General features: G+C 60.7%; 1 protein-coding gene across 7 annotated transcripts in view; it reads left to right on the forward strand.

Moving 5' to 3' along the window:
• Nucleotides 1-27,369, forward strand: part of LOC123819672 (DAB2 interacting protein) — a 183,174-nt gene that overhangs the window by 114,736 nt on the left and 41,069 nt on the right. Inside the window, exon 1 of one of the 7 annotated variants that reach the window (XM_045840095.1) lies at nt 25,024-25,511. The exons of the other annotated variants lie outside the window; for them this stretch is intronic. Within the exon in view, the coding sequence (XP_045696051.1) occupies nt 25,342-25,511 (170 nt within the window). The 5' untranslated portion in view covers nt 25,024-25,341. Of the gene's footprint in view, nt 1-25,023; nt 25,512-27,369 lie in introns of those variants that run through there. 7 annotated transcript variants of the gene reach the window in all.

Consider the following 27,369-nt stretch of genomic DNA (forward strand, 5'->3'; position numbering starts at 1 on the left):
AGATGTGTCAGTCACTGAGAGGCGGTTGAAAGCCCAGCTCCACCAGCTGCTTCTCTCTGAGCCTCAATTTTCCCATCTCAACAAATGAAAAACCAAAACTAAGATCTTGGGAGCCAGGATTCTGAGATTTCCGAAGGGAAAGCGCTAGCACAGGCTAGTGCACCCAGGCTTTCGGGGGCTTAGTGTGCCGCCTTCAGGTCGTGCGGCCCCCCGGGACCGCCGCAGAGTGGAGCCACAGCAGCCGGTGGGCAGGGTGCGCTTCACCTTGGCACCCTTCGCATAGCGGGCTTCTCTTGGTGCCGGGGTTGCCCCCCGTGCCCTTGAGTGGCATGCGTGACGGGCCAGGTTCCACGCCCGGGGCCTTATTGTTCCTGTCCTCATTTCGCCCCGGACAGCCCCGTGAAGGATGGATGGGGCCGTGGCTGCCCGCGCTCTGCAGAGAAGAGGGAGGCGCAGACGGACTGAGCAGTCGGCCCCAGTCATACTGGCCGAGCCGGGGCTCAGACCCAGGCAGACCGGCTTTATCATAGGAAAGCCCGCCACCAGCCACACGTCTGTTCCTGTGCCTGGTTCACAGACGCGCTCTGTCAGTAATGACACCAGCACACCGCGGCCACGTCAATATGTCTCCCACGTGTGCCAGGCACCGTGTGCTGTGCGCACGTCGCCTCTGATCCTCCTGGCTCCTCACACAGGTGACGAAACTGGCCTCGGAGCAGTGAAATCACTCACCTGGGGTGACCCTGATGGATTTAGAACCCAGGTCTCCATGGACCCACAGCTGGGGCCCTCTGCGTCACAGCTAACAGGGTAAGGGTGGCCTGCGGGGCCCGGCCGGCTCTCGGCACGTCGCTGGGAGGAACTCACCCCGCATGCACGAGAGCCCGCGTGCTACACGCTGTGGTCGCCCTGGTTTACAGTCAGGGGACACGAGATGCGCGGCAGGAGTGGCGGGCCTAGGGTTCCAACCCAGGTGGCTGGCTCCCGTGCTCCTAACTACTATACTGCACGGTGCTGCCTTCTCCCTATTTTACAGATGAGGAAACTGAGGTTCCACCGGGTAAAAGCCACTTGCCCTGAGTCAGACAGCAGGTGAGCGGCAGAGATGGGGTTTGCATCCTAATCTTTCCAGATTATTTCACTCTCTCCCACCCGAGAGGATGTAATGGCTGTCAGTGGGCTGGAGGAGCGTTCCAGGGCCACTGGGGCTCTGCAGGGGGCTTCTGTGGGTGCTGAAGTCCTGAGGTGGGAGGGGTGGCCGTGGAGACGGGCCTTCCTCCTGGTCTCGGGAGGGCTGTGCAGGGTGGGCTCGGTGACTGCCCCCCATGTGCAGTTGGCCTGTGACTAGAAGTGTCCTTCCCCGTGGGCCCTGCCAGGGTTCTGGATCCCCACGTCTTTTCTCTGCCCAGCAGAGCTGCTGAGCTGAGGCTGCACGTGGACCTGTTGGTTTGTGATGCTGGGTGAGGCGGGGTGGGTGGAAGAGGTGACAGGTAGGCTGTCCTGGCTTCGAGTAGCGCCTACCCGTCCTCTGCAGGTTGGCGTGCAGAGGACACTTCTGTCGTCGCCCAGGAGGGGAAAGAGGAAGCGGTGATGATGGTGGACAGGGGCTCCCCAGACCAGCCCTGCTCCAGACCTGTGGGAGGCTGGGCGAGTGTGGTGCTGCGATGTCCTGTCCAGCAGGACTGGGTGAGGGTCCCCCATCACGCAGCCAGGCTCCCTGCTGACACGCCCCCTGTGCACCCGAGGTGGCACTGGGCGCACGGGCACCTGCTGGGCCTCGGGAGGGAGCTGGAAGTAGACGTGGGCAGCAGCATTGCCGCGTCCAGGCATCTGTCCTGCCCGGGTTGGTCTTGTCCAGTTGCCCCAGGCTCTCGAGGCCCAGCAGGTGCCCGTGTGCCCAGCGCCACCTTGGGTCCACAGGGGGCGTGTCAGCAGGGAGCCTGGCTCCCCAGTTGTTGAGGGCAGCGGTGGAGACCTACCCCAGGGGAGCCGGCAGGGCTGCAGCAGGCAGTCTGCCCGGGGTTTCTCGGGCTCCGTTCCTGAGGCCCCTGGGGGTGAGGCGAGGGGTTTCCCTCCATGGTGCGTGAGCACCCTCGCCTGGGGGGCACTCTGTGATCTGGACGTACAAGGCCCTGAGAGGTCCTGCTGTGTCACCTCCTTTAGCCCAGGGCCCCCTGTCCCCCGGCCCCAGCCGCACCCCGAGAGCATCTGTGAGCATGTGCGGAGCAGCGGTGCTCTGCAGAACATTCCTTGGTGAGCGCTGATTCAAAGTGTTACCTCTCCTTAGAGGTGTGCTTCCTAGGAGAGAACTTCGGGAGCGTTCCGTCCCCGTAGGACCTGCAGGAGTTTAGTCCCGACTGCCGGCACTGCTGGCCCAGCAACAGGTTCTGGGGTGTGTTTTTCTGGAACAAGGCATCCCCAGGTCCTCAGAACCGTTCCTCAAAGCAACTACTGTCTCTCCCGTGTGGGGGGTGGGGCCTGGCTCTGGGCAGAGCCCTCTGTGGGCCCAGGGCCTGAGGGGTTTATTCCCCACTTTGTGGGCCAGGTGGCTTCCTCCGGGGACCCAGCAGCTTGGGCTCTGGGCATCCCCATCCCCCACTGGACTCCTGTAGAAGGCGGCATTGGGGCAGAGGCTGCCCACTGATTTGCATAATTGCATCGTCCCCTGAATAATTAATAAAGCTCTGTCCTTGCTGGGAGCAACGTCTGCACCATTATGGATGGGTTTGCCGGAGCTCTTCCAGGGAGCCGGCAGTTCCCGGACTCCTTGGCCTTTCCTGGCATGGGCTCCCCAGGGAGAGGAGAGGGCGCTGGGCTGGTGAGGGCGTGTCCTCGCAGCCTCGCACTGGGCGGGGCCAGCGGTGCAGGCTGCTTTCTGCCGGCACCCACAGACGGGGTGTCCAGCACACAGACGGCTTGGGGTTCTGTGTTCTCCCACTTTGTGTGGTGGGGCCCGCAAGCCCCTCTTCCCTGGAGTGCAGTCAGCCGCGGGGGAGACTTTGCCCCCCACCCCTTTCAGGTAGCCTGGGGAGGCGTTGCCGACCCGGGGCCCAGAGCAGCGATGGGGCCTTCTCAGGCTAGGGCAGGACGAGGGGGGTGTTTCTGCTTGCAGCCTTTCCTCTGTCCCTGCGAGTTCTTGGCCTTTGTCAGGTCAGCGTTCTGGGTCCCTTTGTGTGTGGTGGTCACTGAAGGGCGCTGTCCCCTGCCCTGCGGGCTTGTCTCCCTGCCATGCTGGAAAGGGAGTTTGAGGGCTTGGTGTGCTCCTGCCGCGCAGCTGAACCTGGGAAAGGCCCTAGAGTCTCTTCAAGCCAGGGGTGGACCCGAGAGCCCTCGCTCTCTTCCCTGCTCCCCCAGGTCACTGTCCAAAGTGCCTGCAGGCATGCTTCTCAAAGTGGGTTCTGTGGTGTACCCCATTCTTGAAAATAATGGGTGCTTGGGGTAACGGGATTCCATAGTGCAAACAGGTGAGGGGAGCAACCAGTGAAGCAAGGCAAGTGAGTTTCTCCAGTGATTGGCTCCTAGGAGCCTTTCATTTGTTCGTGCACATCTGGTTGCACAAGAGGGTGTGTAGGATGCTCTGCTTCCTGTCCACGTCGACCCTCCAGGGCCTGCTTGCGTGTCTCTGGCGATGGGGAGATGCCCAGGCCCTCGCTGGATAGTGCCGGCTCTTGGAGGCCTTCCTGCTCGTGGAGTTTCCCCAGCCAGCATTTACGTGGCGTGTTACATCATTTTCCACTTGGCCCTCCAACCAGTCGGGGAGGTGGCAGGGCCGGGATCCTCCCATTTTACAGATAAAGAAACTGAGGCTGGGAAAGGGTCATTATCCTGCCCACATAGATGGTGTTTGAGTTGGCATTTAAACCAACATTGGCTAGCTGGATTTTCCCCTCTTTTCCTTGGCCACCAAGAAGCCATTTAGTCCTTGGGTGAAGGTCAGTGTGTTGGCTGGCATCGGTCCTTCGGACTTTGAGGGCCTGTTGCCCCTGCAGCTCCGATCCCTGCTCTGAATACGCTTCTGGGAGTGGGAAGTGGGCACGCTAGCACCCCGTTCAGCAGTGTCCCCTCTATGAGGGCGGTTCCGGAGCCCCCCGCAGATAGGAGGCGTTGACCTATAGGTGTCCTGCTTGTCCAGCCATTCTTGACCCCCCCTTTTTTTTCTGCCCTCTATTTTTATGGGGTGGGTAGGCACTTGTCTTGTGGGGGCGGGGGTGGAGGAGGCGGAGGGCAGCAGTGTCCGGCTGCTCTGTCTTCCTACGGGCCTTTCCAAGAGCCGCTGCTCAGGCCTGGTGGGCAGCCGAGGGCAGCCTGGGGTGAACCTCTTTACAGCAGCAGCTAGGTTCACGGGCTGTGTTTGGGCTCAGGGGTGACTTCAGGGCCTAGACCAACTGGGTTATGTCCCAGGAGTCTCCTTGGGTCACACCATGGAAAGGACTGCATTGCTTCCACGTGACACATCTGCCTGATGAACACGCGTGGACCTAGGTCTGGATCTGACTCCCCGACTTCCTCTGTGGTCTGGGCCAGCTCCCTGATCCCGGAGTGGGTGACTCCTGGTCTTTCAAATGGGCGTGGCAGTGGTGCCCGCCCGCCCGCCGCCGCCTCTGGCTCTGCAGTCTGCTTGGGCTCCTGAGTGTCACGTGATCACTTTATCCTATCAGCTCACAAGCACACGCACTCACTCTCGCAGTTGCACACCTCCTGCTTTTGTGCTTCTGTTGGAGACCCCAGAATCCTGCCAGCATGCCCGGCCCAGCGCTCGCGGAGCCGCCCTGTCACGGAGCAGGAGGCAGCCCCAGATAGGCATGGAAAGGTGTTTGTGCGGACATTTCTCCCACTTAGAAAATCAATACTCTGTGGTCTTCCTAATTGCTCTGTTGCTGCTAAATGAGTCATTATGGAGGGAAAATAGCAAATGCATTGTGAGATTAATGGGAGAAAAATAGTTGGCAATGACTTTGATTTGCTTCTGAAACTCCAAGAAGGTGTTACTACGAGAAATCTGGAGAGCCGTGTAAGGCCGAGCCCCAGGAAGCAGCTCTTGGCGCTCAGAGGCTCCAGAGGCGCCTGCTGGTCCGAGGGGCCCGTGGAGGGCCAGGCTCGGACTTGCCTGTTATGAGGGCTGGAAGTGGGGGTTCCTGAGCGGTCACATTCGGAGCCAGCAAAGGGACAGGGAGCTCTGATGGCCTCATCCTGAGGGGAAGGTCCGCTCTGTGCCAGGCACAGCACTAGTGTGGGGGTGCTGGGCAAAGCCAGCCTGGCCCCTCCCCCTGTGGAGGAGACGGGCTGGAAGAAATCGTCCTGCGGGTAAATGTGTCGTTGCAGCTGAGGCCTGTGTTCCGACGGCAGTGAGAGCCCAGAGCTGGAGGGTCGGGTGTGTGGGTGTGGTGGGGACAGCCTCCCGAGGAAGAGAGGGGCGAGCTGAGCTCCAGAGGAGAGCCTTCCACGCAGTTAGAGGGGCTTGCAGACCTAGGCGGGTCTGGGAGCAGGGGGCTAAAAGAGGGCCCCGGTGATTGTCTCCCTCCCAGCGATCCTAGGAAGTAGACATTTCCTCACTTTACAGGTGAGGAAACCCGTGCTGGATGGAGGTAATCCAGAGTCTTGCCCAAGATCACATAGCCTTTCAGTGAGCGAGTGCAGGTGTGAGCCCAGGACTGTGGGACTTGGAGCCGAGGTGCGTGCCCACCTGCTTCAGGGAACTGGCCTCGGCACCTGCCGCCCGGGGTGGGGGGGTCTCTGCAGCCAGTGTCAGGGACCTCCCTCCTGTGGGGCTGGGCTCCGAGGAGGACTGCCTAAGGACCTCCTGATCTGGGGAGGCGCAGGACCACCCGGGGTAGGCGGGCTGCCAGCCCAAGGCCAGGCCTCTGCCTTATTGGGGCTTTTCTTCCTCTTAAAGGTAACATGACTTGGGTGAGTTTCTAATGATCAAAACACAAGTTACTAATGACTCCTCTTTGAAAAAAACTGTTAATAGCGCGCTTCCACCCAGTGAAGTGGGTTGGTTTACTCCCTGCCATTCTTCCCAGTGGCTGGGAACCAGCCCCCTGCAGAGGTAGGGGAAGGTGGGGCAACTAGCCTTCTGCAGAGGTAGGGGGAGGTGTGCCCAGCTGCAGGTGCTCAGAGACCTGTGGACTTACAGGGGCTTCAGGAAGTTCAGCAGCAGATAGGGAGCCACCTGCAGGCACTGGGGGCGTCAGAGGTCATGTCACCTCTCTTGGTTCTTGGGTGTGGCTGGGCACCACAGCGCCACAGGAACCTGGCAGAAAGAACCCAGAGTCCCACTGAGGGGAGTCAGATTCACAGGTCTGGGGTTGGCCCCAGAGCCTGTATTCACGACAAGGCCCTGGCTGATTCTGAGACCCACTCAATATCGAGACCTCCCGAGAGCAGCTCTGGATGCTCCCCTCGCCGGAAGGGTCCTGTGTGTCTGAGGGATGGTGGCGGTGGGGCGCTGCCGGGTTATCAGGTTGCGGAGTAACCTTGGGGCTGGGTGTACCGCTGCTTGCTGCAGGCCTCACCCTGCCCCTAGGGACCCCGGTAGGGCAGAGCCAGGGGGGCAGCTGAGCTCCAGACCAGGTAGGCCCTCGGCCTGGGTGTTTCGCTGCTGCTCTTGGCCGAAAGCCAGTTTCTGCCCCAAACTCTGATCAGATTGGCCCTGCCCTAACCCCTCTCCAGAATCGCAGCCCCCTGTCGAGAGGCTGAGTGTTTGTTTTGTCTGGTGGCAGAGCCCTAGCTGAGAGCCCTTTGTCCTGCCTAGACTCCACATCTGAGAGAACTCTGCCTAGTTCTTCAGACAAACAGCAGGGCCTCACCTGTGGGGTTCCTGGAGGTGCAGAGGGGATCCAGCCCTGCCCCAGCACATCTGTGTGCTCCCTGAGGGGGGCGCCGCTGCCGTGCTGGGGCTGGTGCCCCGAGGCCAGCTCTCTGGTCTTCCTCCCGCTCCTCCAGGAGCCAGCCCTCCTTCAGAGAAGAAGTCAGGTGTGAGGGACCCACTCACGACTCTGACACTCGTCACCACAGCGGCTCTGACCGTGGGTACAAATCTCGGGTCTCCTCACAGGCAGTCCCTGTCCCTCGTGTGGTAGACTCGAGCCACCTGACACACGAGCCCAGGCACAGGTGCAGCAGAGGAGCTGGGTCAAGGCTCATCCCGCACTCCTTCCTTCCCCCCGGGCCATGGATGGATTCCAGGGTCTTACGACCCTCAATCTCTACCCCAGCTCGGGCGCCCTGGGCACCTGCTGGTTTTCCCAGGTGCTCCGTTGTTTGCAGGTGGACCATGGGCTGCCCCATGCCTTCCACTGGTCTTTGACCGACCCGGGGAACCTGGGCTGCTCACCAGAAAGCCTGGCGACTTGTCACTGTACATATCTGGTTCGTCTGCCCTGATTTCTCTCCCTCCTAGGTCAAGGGCAAGGTGGCCGCTTAGCTCTGGGCAGGCTCCTTCTGTAAATCTCTGTGGTCTCTAACGGTTAGCAGTGGGTGGGACTCTGTCTCCTTTGCCTCCAGCTACTGGGACGGGTTGCACTGAAGGCTCTGCCCTGTGCACACGTTTTAGGGAGCTCTCAGAAAGATAGCTTATAGCCAGGGCAGCACCGCCCCCCTCCCCCCTGGTCCTTCTCATGGTAGCAACTGCCAACCTCTTCACTGGCTCAGGGGCCAGGGTCTCCCACCGAGTGGTGGGAGGGACCTGGGGCAGACAGGTTCCCTGGGGCAGAACAGGTCCAGACAAGTTCTGGACCCCATGGGCCACTTGCGAAGGGTTGGCTTGCTGAGCTTACCTGACCCTTAGGGCAGGTTCAGACTGGACGACAGTGCCCTGTGGTCTTTTGTCTGGTCACGGCTGAGGCCACTCATCGCACCAGCGGGAACACTTCTAAGAGAGGAAACGCCGCGTCCCGTCAGGGGCAGCTGTGCGAGCACAGAAAGCTACGTGATGGGTTCGCTGCCCCTGGTGCGTGGAGCCCTCACCAGGGTGCCTGCAAATCCGGCCTTGGTAGGTTCGCGTGAGTTTCACGCGTTCATCATACTGTCCATCATTTGCCTTTGTATGTTTCAGTGTGGCGACATGACATAGCAGTGCCCTGGGCTTTCTGAAAGAACGTCCCCCTGCCTCCCCAGGCGTGGTAGTCCTCCCTTCCCAGAGTTACTCTGGCCGCCTTGTCTGACCCCTCCCTGTGGCCGCCAGGTGCTGGGCACTGGCAGTCCAGTTAGGGTCCTGCCTTCCTCACATCGTTCCCCTTCAGCTCCACCCGCCCCCCCCCCCCGCCCTCCTTCCTCTCCCCTTCCAGTCCCATGGCTACTGGTGCTGCGGGTCGGGGCCCCTCCAGAGAGGGGCAGGTGCCACTTAGTGCTGGGTGTCCTGCACAGGGAACCCCTTCCAGGGCTTGTTGGAACTCCTGGCCCAGAAGCCTCAAGCCCCCGGCCATCGTCCCTGTTGGGGTTGTGTCGTGTGACAAGGGGCTTGTTTCCAACACGTGAGAGGTGCCCATGCTTTCTGTCTCTGTGGTCTTTTGTGCCAGTGCCCCCCCCCCCCCCAGGCCCCTGACATTTTCTGTTGAGGTTGCAGAAGGGCCAAGCGCCAGCCCCCGGAGCCGGTGGCCCAGACGAAGCAGCCGGTTCTAAATCACTCGGCCTGTGAAGGCAGACTCTCTGGGCTGCCCTGGTAACAGCTCCGCACCAGCCTGTCGGTGTGGCCGCTGACGGCCGAGGCTCCTGACTGGCTGCACTCCTCCAGCTCCCTCCCCTGCTCGCTCGCTCATTACCCGCAGCTCCCTGCACCCTCCAGGCAGATCCTGCGAAGGAAGTGCAGGGCCGGGTCCTCAGACTCTGTGGGCCTGCACCCTCCCCTGCGTGGGTGGGATTGCCCTCACGGGATTTCATCAACAGCGCTGGCCTGGCTGGGCGCCGTTTAAGATCAGGCTGCGCAGAAAACGAAGCCTGACTTCCAAGGTCTTAACGAGTCTCTCGGGAGCCCCCAGAGTCTCCCCCCACCCCCCTGAGCCTCCGTGGCCTCCTCATCCTTGTTTACTCACACAGACGCAGCCCGTGTGCCTGGGTTCAAACCCCAGCTCTGTCATCAGCTAGCTCTGTGGCTTCGGGGAACTTGCTTAACTGTAAAATGGGGCCATTAGCAATTCCTGTCTTGAAGGGCTGTCGAGAGGGGTAAATGAGATTTGTAGCGGAACGCTCAGCCGAGCGCCTTGAGAGGGGTGCAGCGGCACTGGGGACCTGTGAGCCATGGCCGTGCGCTGGATTTCGCTGTCTGCGGTGCTTCCTCCGTCCGGAGCGCCGCCTTCTCTTCCCCCTGCTCCTGCCTGTCTTCGGTCCTTCCTGTCTCTCAGGTCCTAGCTCCTTCTGCAGGAAGCCCGCCCCGGTCGGTCCCCCCTCAGCCCCAGGGGGACCTCCATTTGCTCCACGTTTCCTGTGCCTGTTTTCTGTGCTTCACTGTGGGGTCTGCTCCCCGTGGCATGTGAGGCCACCCGAGGCCCCTTGAGCTGTCCCTGTCCTGCCACCCCAGGTAGGTAGGTCAAGGCAGTGTTCGGTGCCTTCCCGGTCCTCCAGAACCTCAGTGAACCTGGAGATCCGTCCCCGCCCCCGCCCACATCGTCCCTGCCAAGAGCACTCGTGACCAGGCGCATTCCTAGGGCCTTAGGAGGAGAAATCCCCTCAGAGGAGGGGAAGCTGAGGCCAGGAGTGAGGAAGGGTGTCCCCAGGGACAAGCAAGGGGTCACAGGTCTTGCCGCCTCCTTTCTGTACTTCTCTGCTTGGGGGTGGGCAGGCGTTGGGCCTGCTCTTAGGGAATCCGGGAGGGTTTCACGGAAGTGGCAGGCATTGAGGCTTGAAAGTCGATGAGTTTTCAGATGGCAAAGGGGAGAGGTGGTTGGTTCGGCTGTTCAGCAGAGGGAATCCCAGGATCGAGCCCAGGGCTCAGAGGCTGAGAACGATCCCGACCTTTTGGGACGTGCGGCTGCTCTGGGAGGCAGGAAAGGGCTCGGAGCCCTAGGGGAGTGGGCAGTAAAGCGGCCGAGGAGGGGCAGAGCAGCAGGTCAGGAGGGCCGGGCAGAGAGGGGTGAGCGCGTGTGGAGCTGGACAAGGCAGAGGACAGGCACGAAGATGCACACTCCCTCCACGCCAGGCGCTTTGTCTCTCAAATGCTCGCGGCAACCTGGGAGATGGGGAGGCCGGGTACTGAGAGGTTTGGTGACTTGACCCAGGTCTCATGGGCCAGTAGGGGGCACAGCCAGAATGGGGACTGGGCAGTGCGACTCTCCAGGCCCTGGTGACCACTGCCTGTTGGGGATGGGGCGGTGTGACCTCCCTGGGGTTGGGGCCCACGAGTTGGGATTATTTTTGCTGCTACTCCCCGTGCCGGTGTGGGGTCACTAACAGTGTGTGTAAACGGTGTGGTAAGGGGTCTGGCCACACAGGCACTGTGTCGCTGTGATTCCCCAGCCCTGATGTCCGGACACACACAGCACAGGTGTGCATTACACACAAGGGCGTCTCCCCAGCACTGGACTGCTCACCAAGGTGGACGGCTCTCTCTAAACCAGGCTGCTGGGAAGTGGGTGGGCTGGCAGGCACCCTGCAGCTGGGCAGCCCCAACTCTGGCCTCTGGTGCCTGGCAGCCAAGAGGTGGGGCTCTTGTATGGCCTGGGCCCCTTACTTCCACCCTGTAGAGCCTAGGACACCCCTGTGGCCTCACAGCATTCTGACCCTTACTTTCTGGTGGTTCTCACAGTAGGACAGTTGTCTCTGTGCCCCGTTGAAGGACAGACCTTCCATGTAGCCCGGCACAGCCCAGGGACTCAGTGGATGTTCGCACCACGAATGCTAGAAACATCGAGCCCCACTGCATGCGGGAGCGACGCCGGGCCCTGGGATAATTAACTTTGGCATGGCGCTTCATGACTGACACAGCTCCTCCAGGTCCCTTTAGGAGGTTGATTGTCTCGGTTCAGGTATTTATTTCCCCGTTTGAAGACCGAAGCTCAGAGAGAGGAGGCAAGTGCCTGAAATCACACCCCCAGCCAGCGCGGGCAGAGCCAGGCCAAGCCCATCCTCGGTGCAGGGTCGCGCCTCTGCGGGCACCCGGTGTGGGAGCTGTGCGCTGTTCCTCTCTGACCAGCCTCATTGAGCGTCCGCACTGAGGACCAGAGGTGGCGCTCCCAGGCCCAGGGAGACCGGGCCCGTGGAGACCCTGTACCCCGGGGAACAGGCCCCCGGGGCTCGTCTTACTGCTCCACCCCGGCAGGAGCTGGGGGGACTTCTCTGCCACTGCCCCTGCTGAGGGCCTGGCTGTCGGGACAGTGCCCGTGTCTGTGGTAAGTCAGAGGCAGGAGAACAGAGAGAACCCTTCCCGCCGATGGGACTCTGACCTTGAACACCCAGGGAAAGGGAAGAGCTGGCTGCCGGCTTCAGAGGGGGCAGGCCTCCTGCAGGCGGGCGTCGAGGAAGCCCTGACTCTGTCCGTGCTTGATGCCGAATCTGTCCTTTTCAGTTGAACAAAAGTCACGGGGATCCGTGTCAGTAGGCCGGCCCAGAACCTGCCGCTTTTGTCAAAGGTGGGGAGATGGCAGGATCCCGACTTCTCCTTTAACTGGCCTCCGGAAGACAGAGCCACCGAAGCGAAGATTATACATTGTAGTGAAAGTCTGGACCGGGCCCCGAGGGCTCACCCCAGTGTCCGAGGCAGGTGTGCCCTGCCCCGGGAGGGGGCCTGGGAATGATGAGCTTTGCCTGTTCCCTGCTCCCTGCTCGGGGTCTTGCAGAGAAGCAGCCAGCAGTCAGGAGATCCCGGGCACGTGGGGCCTTGGGTCTCTGTTGTCCCTACTGTGTGCCACGTTCCAACCGTGCCCTTGGGAGACGTGCTGTGGGTCCTGCCCCGTGTTCTGCCGGGGGCCGCACAGGAACCCCGGCGGAGGCAGTCACCGGTGTGGCGGACACCGTGGCAGCGCGGGGAGTGGGAGTCCTGCCGAGGGGACAGCAGCCGCTGGGCCTGTGGATTTGTGAGAGAAGGCCGACATCTAGAGTTTCGCTGGTGACATTTGGAAATTCCACATCTTTAAATGTTGGCGATTGATTTAAAACTCAGAAATGTCAGACACCGTGTGGGCTAAACAGAATGTGCGTGTTGACCAAATACAACCTATACTCTCTAGTCAGAGGACTTCATCACAGGGTGGGTGAGAGCCCGGTGGGCAGAGGGCAGCAGGCAGGGCCTCCTGGCCAGAGAGCCACCTGGGCAACGGTATGGCTGTGGGAATCTGCAGGGATGTTTTCCAGACAGTCAGGGGTCTGGAGCGGCAGGAGGGGGGGTCTGGCCCCTCTGTGGAAGGCAGGCACGCCTTGCCGAGGAAAGATCCTCGCTGGTGTGAAACACCGCGCTGGCCGAACAGGTCCACCCTGAGCCTGCGGCAGCTGTGTCCCCTGCCCCGAGCCAGGTTCGGACACATGGTACCTTCATCTGTAGCCAAGGTGTGACTCTGCAGCTCTGGGGGGCTGTCCAGCCATCTGTGTGTGGATCTGTGCACGTGACCTCCCCCTTCTGAGGGTTTGGACTGCTTTGGCCAGAGCCCGTGGGCGTCTTCCTGTGGGGCCTGCAGGTGTTGCTGTGCTTTGTTTCTGCGCCCTCCCTGCCACTCCCTCTGCAGCCCGGGTTTGGGTTTCTCAGTGATCACCTGGCACCCCGGCTGCTGTGGCTCAGCTGGTCGGAGCGTGTTGCTGGTTGGATCCCTGCAGTGGGCACACGTACGGGAGGGAGACAGCCGGTCGGTGCTTCCTTCTCGCACTGATGTTTCTTTCTCTCTCTCCCTTCCTCTCTCTCTCAAAGTGAAAAAACATCCTTGGGTGAGGGTTAAAAAAAATTTAAAAGATCATTAGGCATCGTCGGCCCTTCAGACTGTCCCAGCCATGTGCCTACCAAGCTTTCACGGAGCACCTGCTTGTGCGGGGTCTTGGGCCAGAGTCCCACGGGTGGCTGAAGCCAGGGTGGCCAGGGACTGATGGAGTGGACAGGCACGGGGGCGGGAGCGGAGTCTGTGCTGCAGAGGAGATCGAGGCAGCATACGCGGGGGCAGGATGGTCAGGGTGGAGGTGACCTGACTCTATGGTCCCCAGAAGCCTGGGTCTGAGGCAGGGGCTCCTGGCCCGTGTCCTAACCCGGCCTCCTCCCGCTCTTGCTCACTCCCCTCTGAGCGGGCGGCGGGCCGGCCGGTCTGGGGGTGGGGACCTGGCACAAGGAACAAAATGTAAGGCAGGCACTTGGCCTTCCGGAGCTCAAGGGGTCACGGAGGAGCAGGTGCCAACGCCCGCCAGTGCCCCTTCATTCATTTAACTTGAAGTCTTCTTAACATAGAGGGAATTAAAACTACAGGCGTAGAGTACGAAATTCCAGCCACGGAGAGGAGTGTAAAGCAAAGAGTGAAATTTCTCCTTCCACCTCTCCATTGACTGTTGTTGGGGGCTTTCTCTACAGACTTCCTGTGGCTTATTAAAAAAATTACCAGTGTGTGCTCGAGAACATGTTGTCTATCTTAACCATACCTCCTTGGCCTGTGGGAGGGGAGGGGGAGACATGGCTGTTCTGGCCTAGAGCCCTGGGGCGGGGCGGGGGCACTCCCTGCAGACCCCGTCCTCCCAGCCCGGCAGCTTCAGGGGTGGGGACGCTCACCAGGGAGACCGCAGTCACTGTGGGAAGGGGGGGTGGTCTTTTCCCAACAGCTTCCCTCCGGCTCCGGTGGTGGGTGAGAGAGGAGAGGAGGCAGGCTGGGTAGCGGTCTCAGGGTTTCTCGTGCAAATAGGACTCCCCAAGGGACCCTGGGGATTCAGTTATTTCTGTTTTTGCTCACCTCTGCGCAGCCCTGGGGACAGGGACGGGAGTCAGCTGCAGTCCCTGCCGCCTCGGAGGAGCTCCCAGCCTGGGGTGGCAGAGGTGCATGCAGCCTTGGTGAGACCACACTGGGCCAGCTCCCTCTGGGGCCAGTGGGTTACCACACAGAGGCCCTGGAGCCCAGCCCTAAGGGGAGCTGTTGGCGGGGGGAGGGGGGGCAGCCAGGCCTAGGCAGGAGTGCGGGCTGTGCTCAGGGAAGTTCCCGGAGGAGGTAAAATGATCTAGGATTCAAAGGAGTTTTTCTCAGCCCTGGTTCATCATCTGATGGCACTTGAAGTACCTCCCCGTCTGCTAGTGAGAAACTGTGCAGGAGAGACCTCAGGTCTGTGAGACACAAACACTGGTGCTGCTGTTTCTTGTGTTCGGAGTCCACCCGTTTTCCCAGTGGAGGCCCCATGTGGACTGAGACCCAGCGCTGGCTGAGGCCTGGGCCCTGCGAGGGGGAGGGAGGGCACAGGGCGGTCGTCTGCTTAGTCAGAGCGGAGAGCGCAGTCTGGCAGCGTGCTGGCCCCGCTCGTCACTGCTCGGGGGACCCTGGGCAGGGAGCTTGGTCTTCTGTAAGCTGGGCTGAGGACCTCTGCCTGACTTTCAGTTTCGGGACCAGTGTCCTGCCAGTGTCGGGGGTGGTGAGATGGTGGATGGTGATGAGGATGGTGATGAAGATGGTGGTGGTGATGAGGATGGTGATGGTGATGAGGATGGTGATGGTGACAGTGATGAGGATGGTGATGAGGATGGTGGTAAGGATGGTGACGGTGATGAGTGCAGGGACCAGAGGACGAACACTGAGGAGTCACCTTGTGCCAGGCACTGTGCTGTGCGCTTTGTGGGCTGCCACCACTGCCACGTCCAAGCCACGTCACTCACTCCTGGACCCTGCAGGCCAAGCCCTAGGCTGGTCTCCACCTCCAGCTTGGCCTGCCTTGTTGACTTTGCTGCCCCCGCTCATCCCTGTCCCTCGCCCCAGGTGCCCCAGGCCAGGATCTTGCCCTTGTAGTCCCCTCCCCCTGGATCACGCTGCCTGCACAGCTGTGACCTGCTTCCTCACTTCATCCAGCCACACTGTCAGACGCGGCCTCTTCCCCGCCCTCTGGCCTGGGCCCCCCTCCTGTGTCCTCCCAGCACTGGTGTTTGCCTGACGTCCGCGACCATCCGCTTGTGTCCTTCTCCCGACCAGACCGAGCCCCGGCGGGGGTGGGCAGAAAATCGATGTCTCATTCCCTGACAAGTGTCTGGCCTCTGAACTGGGGCCTGACACGAGGTTGGTAAATGAACAAATCCACATATTTTATCTGGTCCTGCCCCGTGAGGGAGGCACATGGCTATCTGCCTTTCACAGACCAGGAAGGTAAGCCCAGAGTGATGGAGTGACCAGCTCGCGGTCACACAGTTGGGACGGGACAGGCAGCCACTGAGCCTGGTGTCCATGGCAGAGCCCTGTCTTAGCCTGGCGATGCCCCCACCTCTCCAGAACCCAGGGGGGCCCGCCCTCCAGGAGGGGCTGAGACGGGGAGGGATGGCACCCTGGGAAGAGGTGAGGCATGGGGCCAAGGGGGGAGTGAGAAGAAATGGGGGGGGGGCCTCTGAGAGAGCCTCGGGCGACTCGAGGACACAGTGAGAGTCAGGACAGGGAGCCTTTGCGAGGGAATCCCTGAGAAGAGGGTCCTTCTGTGGCGCCACTGCTCCCGGAGACCAGCTGTGTCACCGGAGTCCAGGCTCCCCGTGCCGGCTGTGGTGTCTGGCAGCCGCCGTGTCCCAGAGGAGCTCAGGCCTCGCCCGGCTGGTCAGGGCGGAGAAGCACGCAGTGAGAGGGAGGGCGGGAGGGAGAGAGCGTGTGTCCAGCCTTGCTGTTTGCGTTGTTGTCACGGCTTCTTAATCAGCCTATTTCTGGGAGCAATGACTTCATCTCCTGTGATTCTCGCCACAGCCATTGTCAGGGCTCCATGGAAAGATCGGGCCTGGCACCACCCGCGCTCCCCTCATGGGCTGGGCTGGGAGAGCCAGCTGGCTGGCCCCTGCCTGACCTGGGTCAGGGGTCTACGGTCGGACCTCCTCCAGGAGCCTCCCCTTCCAGTGGCCACCCCTCGATCTGGCCTCGCTGTTCCTGGGAGCCGAGAGCAGTGAACTCCAGCCAGCTACCGCTCGCACCTGATTGTGGGCGGGTGGCCGGGGCGGGGCACACGCAGAGGGCACACGCAGGCTCTGCCCTCACAGGCTCCTGCTGGCTGCTGGGGGAGGTAGGAGGGCCACCAGAGCCAGCAGTTATAGCGGGGCTCTGGGGGGGCCAGAATAGGGAGGGAGGCTCTGCGGAGTGGGGGTCTGGCCCCAATGGGAGGGAAGGTGAGGGCTGCTGGAAGGCGCCCCTGTGTAGAGGAGGGGCAGGGCTTGCTGGGAGGCTGGGCAGTTGGGTGTCACTGGCCGCGTATGGTTGTAGGTCGGGCTTGGCGTGTGTCTCACAGGGGTGTCCAGCCCCGCGGCTCAGGATGGCTGTGAATGCGGCCCCACACAAAATCATAAATTTACTTAAAACTTTTTTTTTTTTGCTCATCAGTTTCTGTTAGTGCTTGTATATTTAATGTGTGGCCCAAGACAATCCTTCTTCCAGTGTGGCCCAGAGACTCCAAAAGGTTGGACACCCCTGGTAGGAAGAGAAGGAGGAGGAGGAGGAGGAGGAGGGGGAGGAGGAGGAGGAGGAGGAGGAGGAAGAAGAAGAAGCTGGTAGTTCAGTGCTGGCCTGTTTCTCCTTCCTCCTCAAAGGGGAGGGCCCCCTCTCCCTGCCCCTCCCTGACACCGCCAGGAGCTCCGCCCGTACCCCTGACAGGCCTGTAGACTGGGGGCGGGAGGTGGGGAGGGGCGATGGGGGGAGCTCTGTGAAGGGGCACAGACCTCGGGGTCCTAGTCCACTCCCTGAACCCCAGGGCACCATTCGTCGCTCCCAACCTCAATTGCAGGGGGTGGCCCAGGAAGCAGCAAGAGAAGCAAACATTTCATTTGGCTCAGATGGTGGCCCAAGCCTGCGGGGGCGGGGGGGGGGGCGGGGCTGGTGAGGGGCTAACATATCTGTTAAGACTTCTATTTTCATTTCCCCCAAAACTGAGAATCTGCTAACTGCCGGCCCCTTGCGCAGGCATCCAGCAGGGAAACGCCGTGAAAGGGGCCGTTCAGCAGGCTGAGGATGGCCAGGCTCCCCCCCGCAAGGGAGTGGTCTGCTCTCTCCCTCGTCCCCAGACACCACCCCTCTTCCCTTGCCCGCATTCACTGTTCCCCCTCTTCCATGTTGTCTTTTTTGGGTAAGAAAACAGTTCGGCAAACATTTCCTCAGCATCTTCTATCTGCCTTGGGTCTGTTCCGGGCCCAGGAGGTACATGGTTAGCTAGCTTACTAGGCAGCTATCCCGAGGGAAGGTTGTCGAATTGTCTCCTGTTTAAAGCTCTGAATGCAGAAGCGGCCGGCCTGGGGTGAGGAGCCCGGGATTCTCGGCTCTTCTGCTTTCTGCCTGTGGGACAGCAGGCCAGTTACAGGACGTCGGTGTTTTCAGCCCAAAAGCCAGGTCGGTCGCAGATGAGCCGAGCCCTTCCTGTTGGAAGGCTCTGGGGTCCTGCTCTGTCCTGTCCAGGTACAGAAGCCCGTGCTGAGTGCAGTGTCCGGGCAGAGCCCAGGGGGCAGGCTCTGGATGGAGTAGGCGGACCCAAGTTTTAATCCAGTTGTCCAACTTACTGTTTGTGATTCTGGGCACATGACTTACTTAAACCTCTTGGAGCCTGGGTTTTCTCCGGTGCAGACGGGTGACACGGTGTGCCTGATAGTCCGTGCCCTGTCCGGCTCCCAGGGATGTCACTGGTCATATCAGGGCTGCTGAGAGCCTCTTCTGCAAGAATGCACCCCAGTCCCTCCGGTCCTCTTCCCATCTGCGAGTAGCAGAGGGCAGCCAGTTAGGGGAGGCCTCCAGCCTGGCCTGGGAGAGAGGCTGGGGAGGCATAACCCCCAGGGGCCCCCCTGGTAGGATGGGCCCCCGCAGACAACCCCAGGTGGGGCAGGCAGGGTCTCCATTCAAAACCCCCGCAATTTGAATATGTACTTCTTCAGAATTGCGCCTTGCTTTGTGAAGAAAGAGTTTGTCAATGAAATTAATAGAGTAAACGAGATTTGGGGAGGGCGGGCAGCCAGGGGAGAGGGGTTATTTAAACACACTTCAAAGAACGTTCTTCTCCAGCATCTAAGCCGCACCATGTGCATGCGGAATGATGGTGCTAATTATAGGCGGCCTCATCTGTTCACAGCAAGTTTGCCTGGTTGTGCAGCGTAATTGCGATCGCCCAGTCAGACCCCCCGGCTCGCGTCTCTGAAGATAACAATAACAGTAATAATAGTGCCTGTCATTGTTTGATCCCTTGCTATGTGCCAGGCATCCCACCAGGTGCTTGATAGTCATCGTCTCATTCAGTCTTCACGGCAGCTCTGCGTCCCAGAGATGCTTGTCTCCGGTGCACAGAGGGTGAGGCCGGAGTGCGGAAAGTTTAGGTGACTTCTGGGCTGGCACCGCCCCCCGGGGCTGGCAGTTGGGGAACTGACCCGAGGTCCCGCTGAGTCTTGCACTCTCCCCTCTGTGACACTGCTTCTCGGGGACACAAGACACAGGTGCTCACTTTGTATCTCGAAGCTTTCTCTTTTCCCCTTGGTCCTCTCAGAGACCCCCTTTGGCTGGAGAGGAAGCCGAGACCCTAACAGAGTGTCGAGGGCAGTGCAGGAGGTGAGACGGGGGCCCCCAGTTTGGGGGTAAAACCAGCCTCAGCATCCCCACCCACCTTCCCGCAGTGAGGGGCGCAGCCCTTCCTTGTCCTCCCCGAGGTCTTCAGGCCCCACCTTGGAGGGGCGGAGTCCCTGCCTTCCCAGTCCAGCGGGGCTGGGCCTGGCCTCCCACGAGGCGGGGAGCAGGTCGGGGGACACCAGCTCGCAGTCCATTGCTCTGCACGCGTCGTCGCTAAATGGAGGGTGCTCATGGCTGGTTCGTGGCCACGCATAGCCCACGGCAGGTTTCGTTGGGTCTGAGAGGACAGAAAGGTGATTGTTGGTGTTTTTTTTCCTTTTAACTAATTTACCAATACTTAACCACCCCTAAAACATGCACCTGAAAAACCTGGATTTCTGGCTCTTCCTGGGGGGGACAGATGCGACAACACTGGGCCTCTGGGTAGGGCCAAGACCGACCTCTGCAGTTCCCCCCCGATGCCACTCCACCGAAGGCCGTCGAGGGCGCACAGCCAGGGCTAGCTCTTCCCGGCCATCCTGGGGGGAGTGTGGGTGTGTGTTTGGGGGTGTGTGTGTGGGGGGTCCTATTCTATAGATGACCAGCCTGCGGCCCAAGGGGCCTGACTGGGCCCCTCCACAAGGCTGTTGCTGAGCCAGGACTTGAACCTCCATCCTCACCGTCTGCCTCATGTGGTTTTTCACCTCATTGCCTCCCAGCCACGTCCGACCCCCCGCTGGCCACCAAGGCAAGAAGGAAACCTTTCTCGGGCCTAATGACTCAGAAATAACCAACAGGGAGCCCGGGGAACTGTTCCTATCTCCCCCTCTCCCTTTCCACCCTCCTCGAGGCCGGAGGGGACGTGGGAAACCTATTCATTTAAACTCAATTATTTTCTCGAAGACAGAACAGAACTGAATTGGGTCAATGCTATATTTGCTGTGCTCAGCTGTTTCCCCTGCAACGCTAACCCGCGGGGTGTATTGCTGGGCGCTGTGCCGCCAGGCCCACCAATTAGAACTCCTTATCAGTGGCTGTTCCTCGGCAAGCTGGACTTGGGAGCAGAGGACCATCCCCCGCTCACTCGCCCAGCAGGCCGCAGGTCACGGGGCACTTAATGTCCAACACCAGCCCGCAGTGCAGGCGCTCCTGACAGTGGCGTTTCTACAGGTAGAGACGGAGGCCCAGAGAAGCGAGCTGCCTGCAGGAGAGGCAGGTGTTGGAGGCAGATATACGCCCGGGACCTTACTACAAGTGTGACTTGGGGCAGAGTGCGTGACTGCTCTGCGCTTCCCGTCTCCTCCCTCGCCTGTAAACAAGGCATGCGAACTTGACACACCTCCTGGGGTGGGGCTGTCACGATGTAAACGTGACGCTGTGTGCCCAGGGCCTGCCTGGGGCGAGCCCACCTGTTGACACACGTCCCCTTGCTCACGGGGCCACGCTTCCTGCCACTCTCGGCAAGCAGGGACTCTAGGAGCGGAGTCCTGCGGGTCCTGGGAGGCTGGGTTGGAAGTGCAGTCCTGTTGCAGAAGCGCCACCTACTTACGGGATAAGTGTGGGCAGGGTGCGGCTGGCCACCCTCCCCCAGCCCTCCATCTCTGCCACAGAGGGCTGAGCCTTCCCCGAGGCCAGGCTACTCCGGCCTCGCATTTGCCTCCAGTGGCCAGCTGTGGGGCTGGGATGAGGGAGGACCTAGCCCTCCACTGCTGACCTCTGGGCGAGGCACCCAGGGCGCAGTGCCTGGACCTCTTGTGGCCGTGCTGGAAGCTGCAGGTGGAGCACAAGTCCTCACCCGCACCCCGTGGTGCTGTCGCTGGTCCCAGGGCTTTGGGGGGCGGATAGGAGGACGGTTCAGGGAGGTCTGCATTCCTCGGCCTTTTAGGAGCCATGCGTGAACCCTGGTGTTGGGCCTGGCGCTGACCTGCTGTGGTAATGGCCGTGAGGGCAGGCCGCTCTGGTGGGGTGGGGACAAGACTCACGTGCTGGGCAGCAGGTGGCCTAGTCAGAGACACATTCTGGGCTCTGAGGGGAACACAGGGAGCACGACTGGAGGAGTCTCTGGGGACAGGGCATAGGGATGAGGGGGCTGGCGGTCACAGGCCCATCTGCTGGAACCCTCCTTCCCCGTCCCTTGGCCCCCCTGGGTCGCATTCAGCCCCCGGAACACCGTGCCGGGTGTTGCCCAGCCCTGGGCACGGTGACAGCCAGAAAAAGGGAGAGGCTGACCGTGTCTCACTGCTTGTTTGAGGAAATTTACTGTTTTCCCCAGGAGCCGTACCATGGGTGGCAGTTTACGGCCCTTGAATGCTTTGATGGAAATGTTACATGTTTTGAGCAAGCATGTGTCAGCATCGCAGGGGGGGGGGGAAGGTTCCAGGATTCTGTGCCAGCTGAAGTCATTAGCACAGACACCGGTCAGCAGGCAGATCTGGCGGGTGCTGGGGGGAGGAGGTGGCCAGAGGGGCTAGAACCGGGCTATTCTAAGAGGAGGGGAGAGGGCATGTGAGCATGGCCAGTGGGATGTCTGAGCAGGTGAGGAGGAGGGAGGGAACTAGGAGGCTGAAAGCTGACAATAGGCATTAGCTCCCCCCCCCCGGCCCCTTCCCAAACCAGGGTGTGTGGAGAACACACGAGGGGAGGGGAGGGGAGGGGAGGGCAAGGGCAGAGAACAGGGACTCTGGAGAGGTGGGCACAGGCAGCTTGGACCAGGAGGACAGGCCTGGGCCAGAACGTGGAGGGCCCTGTGACCAGCTGTGCGACCCGGGGCAGCTTTTCCGCCCTTTCTGAGCTTCGGCTTCACTTCAGTAAAATGTGGCCGTGGAGACCCACAGCTCATGGCTCTTGGGAGGATTCATCAAGATAACGCATGTAAAACAGCCAGCACCGGGCCTGGCGCGTGGCAGGTGCCAGGACACATTCACTGTTTGTGGGTGATGATAAAACCGCACAAGCATAGACGTGCTCACATGAATTAACAGCTGGGGTGCCTTGAAACTGGCACCTGGAGTTGGCCCTCGGTACGTACGGGTGTGGTCCCTTCAGAAGCCCCTGCCCACGAGCCGTCAGGCTCTGGGCTGAGTGTCCTCCGTGGGGCATTCCTGTCTGGCCCTGGGCCTGCTTCTGTCCCGCTGACTCCTCAGGCCCCCCCAGCTCCGGCAGCTCTCGGGCCCCTCCGAGGGGACCGCTGCCCTCTGCACAGCCTCTGGAAGGAGAGCCGTGGTCACAGGAAAGGTCCTCTCCCTCCTGGGACGTGAGCAGTCTCTCTCCTTAAGAACTCACAAGCATTCCCTGGAAGTGTTCTCTGCCGGCTCTCGTGCACCCCAGGAAATGTGAAGCTTCCCAAGGGAGGAGGGTGTCAGTGTCCCTCACACGGCGATGCAGTTCCAGGGCCTGGAGGGACGGAGACGAATGGATCCCCAGTGCCCCCGGGAGAGGCGGGGCCACGCCAGGAATGCAGGAAGAGGAGAAGGGCTCGCACACCCCTCTGCCCGGGGACCCGGAGAGAGGCTTCCCTTAGGTGGGGGCAGTTGAGCTGGGTCGGGAAAGGCGAATGAGAACCAGAAATAGGGGCAGGAGGGCAGAGCAGTGGGGGCAAAGGTGCAGCCTGAGAAAGGACAGGGCACGCATGGGAAAGTGGGAAAGGAGGTCCTCGTGGCTGAGTGGGAAGCGTCTGGTGGGCGGGTGGGTGGGGCCTAAAGATCAAGAAGGCCTGGGTCACTGGAACCAGGAGTGACTGCATCGGCCGCCTCTGAGATTCCTCCAGCTGCCCTGGGAGGGTCACCGTGTTCTCACTCTGTACTTCTGTACGTTGTTCGAGATGACACAGGAAGGAGCTTGCAAGAAGAGGCTGTGCAGTCCTCTGAGCTGAAGCTAAGAAAGGTGTACGGGAAGCAACTCTCTCATGGTCAGATAGCCAGTGAGTTGGGGGCCCAAGTTGGGATGTACATCTTTTGACCCCCAGATCCAGGCTTATTTCACTTTAACTTGTGACCCCCTCCTGTGACAGCTGTCATGCAGAGTGAGAGACCCTGTCATAGGAGCCCATTTTGTTTTAACAAGATATCAAAACTGTGTGGATCAGGCAGTGGGGGGGTGGGGCTTCCTGCTGGGGGAAATCTGGGAAGGCTTCCGGGAGGAAGAGGTGTTAGAATTGGGGAGGGATACAAGGGGGACAAGGAATAGGTGCAAATGGTTGTCTGGGATGAGGCACATCTTTCAGATGAAGTTGGGTCAACTTGTGTAGGTGATGGGGCTTCTCTGGACTGGACCCCTTCATCTGCGTAAGGTGTTCCTAGTGTCTGTCTGCCTTGCCTTGTTGTTACCGTAACTGAGGCTCCCTGGGGCCTGCACCCTGGAGGAGGTGCTTGGGGATGCTTGGCTCCCTCCTTCTGCTTTGTTGTCTTGGCTGCTCTGGGAGCCAAAGGGACTGCTTCTGCCTGAGGGCTGCTCCCTGTGGCTCCGCTTATGTTTTGAAATTTTATTAAGACATTGGATAGGCCCAGATGAAAACTGCGAGGGGAAACCTCAGAAGGAAGGGAACCACTCTTAGTGCACCCCTGGCTCACGGTTAAGGGCCCCCGGGATTGGGGTGGGAGGGCTGTGGGCATCATGGGGTCATCTGAGGTCAGGATCCACTGTGCCCAGAACAAGGCGCAGCAGGGGATGGAGTGAGTTAGACCTCCTGGGGTGGGGGTTGCTGTGTAACCACAGTCAGACCTGTTCACGCCAGCCCTGCAGGCGCCCTAGCCAGAGCCCTACCCAAAGTAGGTGCCCGATGGTCTGGCGCTCAGGAGCTCAGTTGTTTGCCAAGGGACCGGAGCAGGGGAATGAACCCCCCGGGGGGGGCTGCATGGGGCTTGTGATGCCTCTGGACACAGGAGCCGGGAAGTCAGCAGGACCCCAGGCAGGGGTCTGTCTCCCACGGCCTCTCTGCGTCTGTGTTTGCACGGAGGGATTGGATTCCACAATCCCACTGCATCAGGAACTTATGCCGCAGCCCCCTTAGTTTGAGGAGCCCCACTGGGTGGTGGCTGTAAGGGAAGGGGGTGTGGTTCTCTGCCTGTGGTAGGGGCCCAAGAAGTTGCTGTGGCTTCTTGATTGGGGGTGGAAAAGGGGGCGACTCCAGGAAAAAAATGTTGGGTTGGCCGGCCGTGCCCTTCCCTAGGCATTTGCTTTTCGGTGAGGGTCCAGGGAACGTGACCCAAGGATGAAGCCCCAGGCCAGCAGTGGGGTGGCGTTGGGCCCTCAGGCCTGACTGGGTCTGGCTGCTGAGGTCTTAACTGCATTTGCTAGCCTGGACAGCTTTCTCTGCTGGTACCCTCTCTGTCTCCCACCCGCCTGGGGCCGGCCCAGAGGAAACCTGAACCCAGGACGGCTTGCTGTCTGGGAACCAGGTTCTTCCCAGCTAGGGGGGCGGGGTCAGGAGCCCTGCTTCCCCTTGGCCTCTTGCCTGGTGACAGCCATGCAGGCAAATCCCTGGTCTTGTCTGCACCTCCGTCTCCGTTGCATTTTTTAAATGTTTGAGTGGAAGTGAGGGGGAGGGTGGGTGTTTGTCTGGGGTGGGGGCTGGGCTTGGGGCTGCAGCCTAGGAGCTGGAGGAGCCAGGGTGGGGCCTGTGGGGCTGGGCAGTCCCTCCCCATGGTCTGAGGGAAAGTGTTTGCAGCTGGGGTCAGCTGGCCTCGGAATGCACCCAGCCCTGGGGCCTGGGAAGGGAAGGGCCTGCCACTGCAGGTGGGCGGATGGGGGTGGTGGGGGTGGGGCCAGCAGAGTCCGCCCCAAAGCCTGCCTGCGTTTTGGGGATGGTGCCGCCAGGGGGGAGTCTGGGGTGCTCGGAGAGCCGGGAGCAGTGCCCCAGGAGGTGGCTTTGGTGTCCCTTCCAGTCTTTTGGTCACCCCTGCTCCCACCTGCAAGCTTTATTTAGCTGGCTGATCCCCAAAAGATACATTTATTCATTCAACACATCTGTGAGTGCCTACCTTGTGCCAAGCATTGGCCTAAGGTGAGCCCAGCTTACCAGGGTGAACAGGCCCTTGTTCCTCCTTGTTTCTGCGGACCTGGCGTTCTTGGGCCGGAGACTGGGCGCAGGGGAGGGGGGAAGGTAAGCTGGGTGATTGCAGATCAGGGCAGTGAAGGAAATGAAGCCATGCGATAACTGCTTAGCTGGAGTGCTCAGGCATGGCCTGTCCTAGGAGAGGACACTTGATCCAAGACCAGAACGAGGCAAAACCAGCCTTGCCTAGAGCCAGGGCCAGCAGAGGGAATGGCGAGTGCAAAGGCCCGGAGGCGGGCCCCCGGCAAGATATGACCCTGGGCGGAGCCAGCACGTTAGGGGAGGAGCCTGGAAGCCACCTCTCCCGGCTGAGGCTTCGCCGGACCTAAGGACCCTTTCCGGAGGCTCGGGAGTGACTGTTCGTAGGTGGCTTCCTAGACGTCTTGGACCTGGAGGTTGTGCCATATGGTCACCTGTACGGAAGACTGTAATTTTCCACTCGTTCTCTGGAGGACCCGGAAATCTCTAGATGTTGTCGCCGCTGTTTTTTTTTAAGTCATTTGTGAAATTGCAGCTTGGAAGACAGATTCAACATGTGCTCTGCAGGCAGGGAAAGCCTGCCTGGGCACGCCTCTTAGATGCTGGCCTGGGCTGAGAGGTCCCCAGATCTGGCCCGGAGTGGCACCTGAACACGCAGCAGCATCCTTGGGGATGAGCCTCTGTGGTCTTGGACTCCTTGGTGACAACCTCGGCAAGATCCTTGGCCGGACCAGAGGGTCTGCTCCCTGGAGGCCTGGCCGTCCTCACAAGCTGGATCTGGCTCCTGGGCGCCCTGTGTCCAGACCCGGGTCAGCCAAGAGGCCAGGATCCCCACCGACAAGGTCTGTGGGTGGCTCCTTGGGGGGAGGGCATGGGAAGCTTCCTCCCCAGTGAGCCTCCGGCGGGAGTGGATGGAGTCTGGAGGGTGTGGGGCTGTTTCTCCTGGAATCCCAGCCTTGGGGAGCCACCTGTCCCGGGGCCAGGGCCTCGTTGGTGCGTGGGGGTGGTTAGCAGCCAGCCGAGACCCTTCGGGGCTTGGGAGGAAGCGAGGAGGTAGGGGCTGGGGTTGCTAGACAGGCTGCTTCCGCCTTCTGGGGACCGGGCCCTGCCCTCTGGGAGCTTCAAGTCTTGGGGTGGGGATGGGGGGTGGGGATGGGAGGCGGGGGGCCACCTGAGGGTGATTTAGGCCCAGGGCACTGGTGGGGTTGGCAAGGTGGGCTGTGAGGAGGGCCCTTTGGCTTCAGGCTGTGCTGCCTGAAGGACCCTTGGCCCGTTCTCTAGCCTGAGGCTCCCGGCGCAGGTGAGGAGATGGGGGAAGCCACTGGGGCGGTCGGACACAGGTTTAATAATCCTAGCCTGTCTCCCTGGCGGTTAGTATTGCAGGAGAGAAGCTTTACTCCTAAAACTTGTATTGATCCAGACACTAATGAAAAGCAAAGGGCTTTTCGGAGCAAGGTTTCTTTTTTCCTCCTAGAAGAAGGACATCAGAGCCCTAAAACACAAATTTGTTTTACCCCCTCTTTCTAGAGTGGGGTGGGGAGGGTTGGGCGGTTGGCTGTATTTGAATTCCACCTCTTCAGGGCGCCTCCCTGACCGCATGGGCCTTAGGGCACCACTTTGTTCTCCAGGAGTTACCTGGAGTTGCCACCTGTGCATCTGGCCCATCTCCCGAAAGGGCTGGGGGGCTGCAGAGGCCCCTGGCTCACCTGAGCCCCTTGGGCACGGTGAGAGGCGCCTTCCTAGGAGGCATTCATGGTTGGAGTCTTTCTGGGCCTGGTTCCTTTGCTTCCCTGTTGTTGTTACACATTCTTACTTTAAATACTTAGTGAGCTCTTATCGCATGCCAGACCCTCCCTCCCCCTTAGGACACAGAAATGCAACAGACATAGCCCTTGGCCATACAGAGCTTACCTTCTGGCTGGAGACACAGGTAGTCCTGAATAAGTAAAGGAATTCCAGGTTGGGTGACAACAGTTCCCCCACTGGATTTTTATCTGCTTGGGTCAGCACCTGGATTCCTGGTGCCTGAACAAGGGACACGTAGTCTGCCCTTAAATATTTGCTGGCTGAACGAGCAAGGTGTCGTGAAGGAAGCGCGCCAGGTGTTTCTGTGGGGAGTAGTGGGGGTGGGGCGGCTGGGGGAGGGCTGAGTTCCAAAAGATGACCGAACCAGCCTTTTGAAAATAAGGGTGGAACGAGAATTCCCTCCCTCCCTCCGGGTGCAAAGTCCCCTCGGGCGGCGGGAAAGGCCGGCGGGAAAGCCCGGGCTGCAGGTGGCGGGTGGGGGGTTGCTGAGTGGGGTCAGAGGGTAGGGAGGCCACCCTGGGGACTTCCTCCACCTGGGAAGGGGTTTGGGTGTATCTTGAGTGCTGTTAGGAGTGATTGATGGGTTTCTAACCCTGGAGTTAAGCGATCAACCGATTTGCATTTCTGAAGGGTCCCTGTAACTCCCCAGCAGAGAGAAGGGGGCGGAGTGAGGCTGCCTGGGCTGGTACTGGGGGTGTGAGGTTTTCCAGGAGGTAGCGGTAGGGCTTGCAGATGGGTTGGGTTCTGAGGGCCGGGGGCAGAGGGCGGGTTCCTGGCTTTGGAGACGCTCGGTTTGGACTGCGGAGATGGAGCTCCCCCTGGGGCATTTCAGGCTCGCGCTCTACGAGGTGCCCAAGGGGAACGTTTAGATCTCTCGAATCTGGCGCGCAGGGG

The sequence above is a fragment of the Phyllostomus hastatus genome, unplaced genomic scaffold, assembly GCF_019186645.2.
Source record: "Phyllostomus hastatus isolate PE091 unplaced genomic scaffold, TTU_PhHast_1.1 phas_contig_34, whole genome shotgun sequence".
Classification (NCBI taxonomy): Eukaryota; Metazoa; Chordata; class Mammalia; order Chiroptera; family Phyllostomidae; genus Phyllostomus; species Phyllostomus hastatus.